We start from the raw sequence: 7,149 nt of genomic DNA on the forward strand, positions 1-7,149 counted from the left end.
ATGTGACGTATTATGAACAAAACATGAATACAAAAACCGAAAAGGACGTATTTGCCAACCCTATGCAATTTGAAGAACCCACGAAGAGAACAGAAATCATTTAATGTTCCAAATGCCAAAATCTTGGGCACATTAAGGCCTATTGTCTCAATTAGTCTAGCATGCATCTGATAAATACCAGAAGCCTCAAAACACTCCTGTAAAGAATACTCTCTATAATGAAAGTGAGTTAAACTATAAACACAGTGAGTTAAAAAGGTTGCATCATTTATAAACACAATCAACAACAATGCTGCCTTTGATGCAGCTTATTCAATATTAACTGAAACATATTTTTTATCTATTACTTCTCTTTCTAATATTTTATGTCTTGAATTCTTATACGTTTATATCAGGATCATAAAATGTAAAGAGAATATGATATTGCATGGTACCAGAAAATTTTCTGGTATTTCCAACTTCAATAGACAATTTACCAGGGATAATTTCACATTTTGGCTAACTGAAAAATATTTTTGTAATAAAACAGTAAATTTAATAAAAATATTTGTAATTTATTTCTTTTATATTACAGAACTGCACATAGTTGTTACTTTTATAAAAAATAAACATATTAACAATATTTACAAAAAATGACATTTCTTTTTCTTAATGAACCAATTCATTATTGAAGTCATCAATTATAAAGTTCTTAGAACATGGTTTGCAGATAAATACAACTTTATTCATACAGTATGTACACATTTGAAACCATTGCTCATGCTTGTCTTATTCAAAATGTTGTTCATAATCACCCAACAAAAGAAAATGGATTGAAAGGAGGGAAGAATGATGGGAATGGTGCTACAGTTGGTTGTATGGGAAGCTGAGTCGTATGATAGGTAGTGAGAAGGGTGGGAATGACTCTTGTCGAATACAGAGTGGTGTAAGCAGTCTTTGCTCCAAATGTCAACTTTAATACTTTTGAATCGGTTTCAGTTATGACTGTTTGTGTAATGATAGGGCTTGAAGTTATCAATGGTTGTGGTTGTGGTGTAGGGAACAGAGGCAGTGGTAAACTTGGAATAGGTATTGTATTTGTCATGTATTGAGTGTTTGTGATGGTTTTAATTGGTCGAGAGATAGTGCTTAGTACAGTACTTAATCCATTAAAAACTGGAATTACATGAGTGTCATAGAGAGTTTGTACGCTGATGACAGGTGTAGAAGTTACAACAGGGGGTTGATTTGGATTTAAGAATCTTAAGAATGCCAATTGTTGAAGTTTTTCAGGAGTCAATTGTTCTTGGGGGGTTGGAAGAGGGATGGGTAGTGATGTTAGTTCCGTAACATTAGAAACTTCAGGAAACATAGTAACTGAATGCTGTTCTTCACTGTTATCATTATCACCAAAATCTAGCTCTAAATGTAATTCAGATCCAGCTTCATCAAGTCTAGTATTAAATTCATTTAAGGTTTTACTTGGGATAAACTGGAAAAGTTCAGTGGGTGGCAAAGTTTTGGTTGCACTTACTACTTTAGTCACTTCATAAGTTTGTACCAATGTAATTGTTGTAGTATTACTATCCTTGACAACAGGAAGAAGATGTGTTTTCAATAATATTTCACTTGTACTGAAGATATCTGTCATTGTTTCTAATGGTAGGGTCTCACTACCAGCTATAGCAATCATGGGAAGAGTAACAATTGGAGCTTCCTTTTCAAATACTGGGGTTGAAGTTAAAATATTTTCAGTTAATGGTTCTGTAGCTGTTGGTGGTGTTGAAACTTCCAATAATTTCTCAAATGTCGATGTCAGAGTAATATACCTGGTATTTTTTACAGTTCCTACCTGAAATTTAATAAAATGGTACATTAACATAGAACTTTTATTTATTTATTTTTTTATAAACTATTTATTGATATTGACAACTGTATTAAAATTATATACAATGTGATATGAGTTATACAATGTCATGATACAGAATTGCAGAGAATCTACCCATTCATAGAATTCCAATTACATTTCTACAGTAGTAGATCTCCAGGCCATCTTCTTTTCAGACACCTGGGCAGATTATCAGGTAATGAAGGAGAAGCCAGGTTAAAAAAAAACTGAATTTGGGTGGTTAGGATGTTTATCATGAAAGGATCGGTATCTGGTTCTGGCCAAATTGACAACATATGGAACATTGAGGTCTTAATCAATGACTAGATTTGATGAGCATTAAGGATTTTGAATCGTAAGGATTGGATACAAGAGGAATTCGGTGGGTTAGTGGAGCCCCAAAGCTCAGCTCAAAAGTCCAGATAGGCCTTATGGTTATATAAATGAGTCTTTTGTAATTAGTTGGAAGTTATACCATTGTGCTGTTGTACTAGTACATGTTGTAAGAATCTGAATCAACAAGCAGTCTCCTATCTTTTCAGTCTTGTATGAGGATTCCAAGGTAATGATTTTTCTAGATCTTGTTCTTAGACAGACGGAAATAAAGGGTGTATTATTAAAGGTTATTGTAGGGCAGGAAGTCATTGGTTTAATATAAAGAGTAAAGGTGATTTGATGGGATATATTGGAATTTATTTCAATCCTTCAGTTTTGACACCATTCTTCAAGGGTGGCAGTGTGGGATTGGAGAATTTGGAACACAATGGAAGGGTAATTATTCACTGATACCACACATGTGCCATTGATATACGTTGTGGGGAGAGCGTTAGGAAGGGTTGGGATGTCAGATATTTAAACTGTAGGACCAAGGATACTACCCTGAGGTACACAGGCACAATGAAGAAAGAGGGATGATCATTGTTGTGATTTACTTTGAATAATCTGTCAATGAAATAGGAACAGATAATGAGAATGTAATTAGGGGGTATTTATTATTTTTGGATCTTTTATAGCAGTGCCAGACTCGTTCCAAAGGATGTTTAACATTAAGAAAGACTCCAGAGTATATTATAACATTATCCTCCCCAATGGGGAGGAGACAATATCAACCACACAATGACATAGCTGGATGGTGGAGTGGGATGTTCGGAATCTAAACCAGTGGTTTTGGATTATGTGATTGAAAATTAGGATAGGGTACAGGCGTTTCTCTAGGGTCTTACCCATGCTGTGTAAAAGAGAGAAAGGGCAGTAGGAGAATGGGTATTCTGGTGGCTTTTGAGTTTTGGGTATTATTTTGATTATGGATATTTTCCACAGTTAAGGATAGTAGTTAAGTATGTGGATCGGAGAACAGCATTGCAGATGTAGGTTAGGAATAGAACCTTTTCGAGGAAGATCTTTTAGAATATGGGATGCAATTAGATTCATATGTTGTTGTTGTTGGCTGGGGCTTTAGGGCGTAAATTTAAACCATTAGATTAATATGCAGGAGGTTTGTGGGAAGGTAATTTCTGAATGATGTTAGATATCTGTGAAGGATGGAATGCTTAGGTGGAAGAGTCATGATATGGAACTTAAATTAAAATTTAAAATTCTCATATCTCTCAATATATAAAAGAGTGCTGTCGAATATTTGTTCTCAATAGACTTTGTTATTACTATTATTATTATGGCCGATTTACGTGGGGCTTTTTGCTATATGTTCTTCGCCGTGGAAAGGTTTAAAGATGATGAAGTCATGAGATTTTTGAGTAGAAAAAAATTTATGAACAGGATTAAGCGTAAGGCTCTGAGTAAAGTAGTTCGGTAAATTTTTTTTAGAAAAAAGAAAACCATATTCGTTTTCAGGGTTGTCTCAAAGTTCTAAATACCATTTTTGGAAGAAAACTTAAGATCATTCATATTTCACTTCGATTCCATCCGTGATTTTTTTTTTCCTCCGTCGACTATTTTTCACATAATTGTTAATAACTCCACTCCCTTTTATCCGATTGTCACGTTAATAAAACCGTTGGAAAGCTGAATGTTTTCTTTTATAGCCGAAATCGACTTTAGGTAGTATATACATGAAAAATAAAATTGCCTCAAAGAAGAAAAAAAAAGCACCAAAATCGGACCAATATTAACGGTGATACGGCAAAATTAGTCGTTTTCAAATACGTAACCATGGCTACCGTCTTATCACAGCATCTTCTCTTCTCCATATATATGAAAGAGAGTTGTCGAAAATTTGTCGACTGTAGACATTGTTATTACTGGACCGATTTACAAGGGGTATTTTTTTAAATTTGTCCACAATGAACTTATGAATTACTGGACCGTTTTACATGGAGGTTATTTTTTTTTCTTTTCAACACTAAAAAATCGTTTATCACACTTCTAAATGTCATTCTGTCTATTTACGTGCATTTTATTTCAAAATGTTCCATTTCGCCATGAGAATATTTAAAGGTAATGAAATCCCCGAAAAATAATATTTTGAAGAAAATTGAGAGTTTAATATAATAAAATGAATTAGTGGACTTTTTTTAACACCCTAAAAATATTTTACCAATTTAATATGCCAATTAGTCTCAGTTGTTTGGATATAGTACTAATATTGAAGCACAGTGAGAGTTTTTGTTTCAAAACTAACACATATAGTGTTACATATATAGTACCACTAATACATATAGTAACACTAAATCTTAATGTTACTTATTATTATTATCTTTTCTTAAACCACTGCAAAGTATGATGTAGATTCGTTGAATAATGTTGAAGGTATTAATATTTTTTAAAAAAATTATGATTGCAACTTTATAGCATGTATTGGTTAATTTATGTTACCAAAACGTAATAATAAAGTATTTCAAAATTTTAACTAAAAAATACAATGAACTTTAAGAGACTATCGATTATATTCATTATATATAAGCTTCAAATTTACAGCTTATACCGCTGGTACCAACCGATATGCCATTTATTTCAACCTTTCTTTCATGAGATGAGAACGAATGTCATCGAATATATTGGATCAATTTATTTCACCAAATCATAATAATATAGTATATGTGTATGTTTAATTTAACTAATTACATAAATTTATAACAAACTGTATTCATTAAATCTACATACATCCTAAAATATAGCAATAGCGAAGCATTGCCGGGTCAGCTAGTTAGTCAATAAAAAAGGAATTGGTTTATAAAAAGTATAATCTGAAGCAATTTTGTCAGTATATTGTTTTGCTTGTGTTATTATTCAACTATAGTTGTTATATGTTCGTATTTCCTCAAACCTTTGGTGTTAAATATTTTTCTCTGAACACATAACCATATTACTGATAATGAAAATTATTACCTGAAAAGTGTAGGGTGATTTAATTGTTGCAATTTCATAATATGCATTGCTGAAATTTGCTGGTGTAGAAATTTCTACTTTGATTGTTTGAACTGATAAGCTAGGAGTAGCTGTTGAAGTTGTTGGTAAATCAGATGGTTCAGGTTGTTGTTCACTGTGCTCTAATTCTGGTAGAGTTGGTGTTGATTGTATTACATCCTCATCCTGCCTTCGAATTGCTACTCTTGGTTTTGGTGTGGTCTTATATTGCCATCTACCTTGAGGTCTAGCTAACTTGAACTTATATAAGCTAGTGGTTACTTCGCTGCTGACACTAGTAGGTTTTGGCTTAAATCTTCTAGAACCACTATCAATATTATTGCTTATGACAGAAGATGAAACCCCTGCTGATCTTTGCCTATGGAATCTTCTAACAGGAGTGGCACTTTCAGTGAAAACAGATACTGTAGGTACCTCTGAAGTAGAACTGGGTCGGCTGAATCTATTATGTGATAACCTGAAAAATAATATATACATATATATAATTATTTAAATATAAAACAATATATTTCATTGTTATTTTATATTCCATATTATTATATTTCATTCATTCACATATTTATATTTCATGCATATGTTTAAATAATTGCATATGTGTTGTTGCAGTTAGTCTAAGCTTTAGATCAGGGAAACATTTGTTTTACCCACTAAGTTTCAATATTGTTTAACTAAACCTGATTATTAATATATGAAGTTAGAATAAGATTATTTTGAATTAAATGTATACTAAGATTCAGTAATAATTAAAATATTAAAACAAATATAAGAAATCTCTAGGTTTTCAGCCCATAAGTTGTAAAAGTTTCTTTATTTTTTACCATTTATGAATTCTTATGAAATAAAAATAAATATACGTTCCTTTAAAATAATTTAGAAAACTATGCTATAGTAGTCCAAATATATAAACATATACATTTCAGACAGAATTACTGTTTATAACTCCCTGATGAAGACCTGAAAATCAGGTCGAAACGTCGGAACAAATAAATAATTCTATTGTTCATTTGTTTTTTTTTCTGCTGACCGCACTTCTATGTCAGCTGACTGAGGAGATCAGCTGATCGCATGTATATAAAGAGATGTACCGAACCCAATAAAGTTAGTATGTTACAGCAGTTCACACGTGTTACATCTTATTCCTTCTTCTCTTTTTTTTGACATTTGACTTTCGCCGATACTTAACTTATATATATACATATATACACCATTTATTATATGGTTATTTATTATATACACTATATTTACTTGAATGGCCTTGTCTGCTTCTTTTTATGTTCTGTTGTTTCTTGAATTTTTGTTCTTTGGATTCTGTTTTTAAATGGTGGTTGAACAGCAGGTCTACGTGTATGTCTTACTAGATTTTGTCCTACAGGTGTTGAAAATAAAGCTTCTAAGGGAAGACTATCTTCAAGTTGACTCGGCTCTACCTGAGTTTTTTTATGATGAGATTTGCTTGGGAATGGTTTTTGAATGACATGAGAAGTTGCTTTTAATACTTGTGCATATTTTCCTGAAATATAAGTGCCAATAACACTTGTTTCATGAACAGTTGTAACACCATCCTTCACAACGGTTCCTCCAAGTTTTGTAACTAATCCTGTTGGTTCATTTCGTATTTTTGTAGCAGGGCCACCTTCAACTATCTGTAAATAAATAAAATTGAAAAAAAACAAAAACATATTATACTGTTGAGTAATATCAATTTAGAAAAATAAAAACTATAAGTGGTTAGTGAAGAAACACAATGCCAAATTATTGTCTACTAATCATTACATCAAGAGCTAATGCCATCTGTGGTCCATTACTATAAGCCAGCTAATCTGGTACCTTAACAAAAAAATGTCTCTAAAGTGAGTGAGAAAAAGGCAGAACTGAGCTCAAATGTAAATATATATATA

The 7,149-nt window shown here is 32.1% G+C and overlaps 1 protein-coding gene across 3 annotated transcripts in view; it reads right to left on the bottom strand.

Annotated features, from left to right (window-relative positions):
- Nucleotides 1-533: 533 nt before the first annotated feature.
- The window catches only part of LOC106689497 (mucin-2), a 125,704-nt gene continuing 119,088 nt past the window's right edge, over nucleotides 534-7,149 (bottom strand). For all 3 annotated transcript variants that reach the window (XM_067046536.1, XM_014434472.3, XM_014434474.3), the window contains exons 6-8: nucleotides 6,497-6,894; nucleotides 5,213-5,708; nucleotides 534-1,831 (exon numbers count right to left, since the gene is read on the bottom strand). In XM_067046536.1, coding sequence (XP_066902637.1) covers nucleotides 791-1,831; nucleotides 5,213-5,708; nucleotides 6,497-6,894 — 1,935 coding nt within the window. In that variant the 3' untranslated portion in view covers nucleotides 534-790. The remainder of the gene's footprint in view (nucleotides 1,832-5,212; nucleotides 5,709-6,496; nucleotides 6,895-7,149) is intronic.

Source organism: Halyomorpha halys, unplaced genomic scaffold (genome assembly GCF_000696795.3).
Source record: "Halyomorpha halys isolate HHAL.00 unplaced genomic scaffold, Hhal_1.1 Scaffold1380.1, whole genome shotgun sequence".
In the NCBI taxonomy this organism is placed as follows: domain Eukaryota; kingdom Metazoa; phylum Arthropoda; class Insecta; order Hemiptera; family Pentatomidae; genus Halyomorpha; species Halyomorpha halys.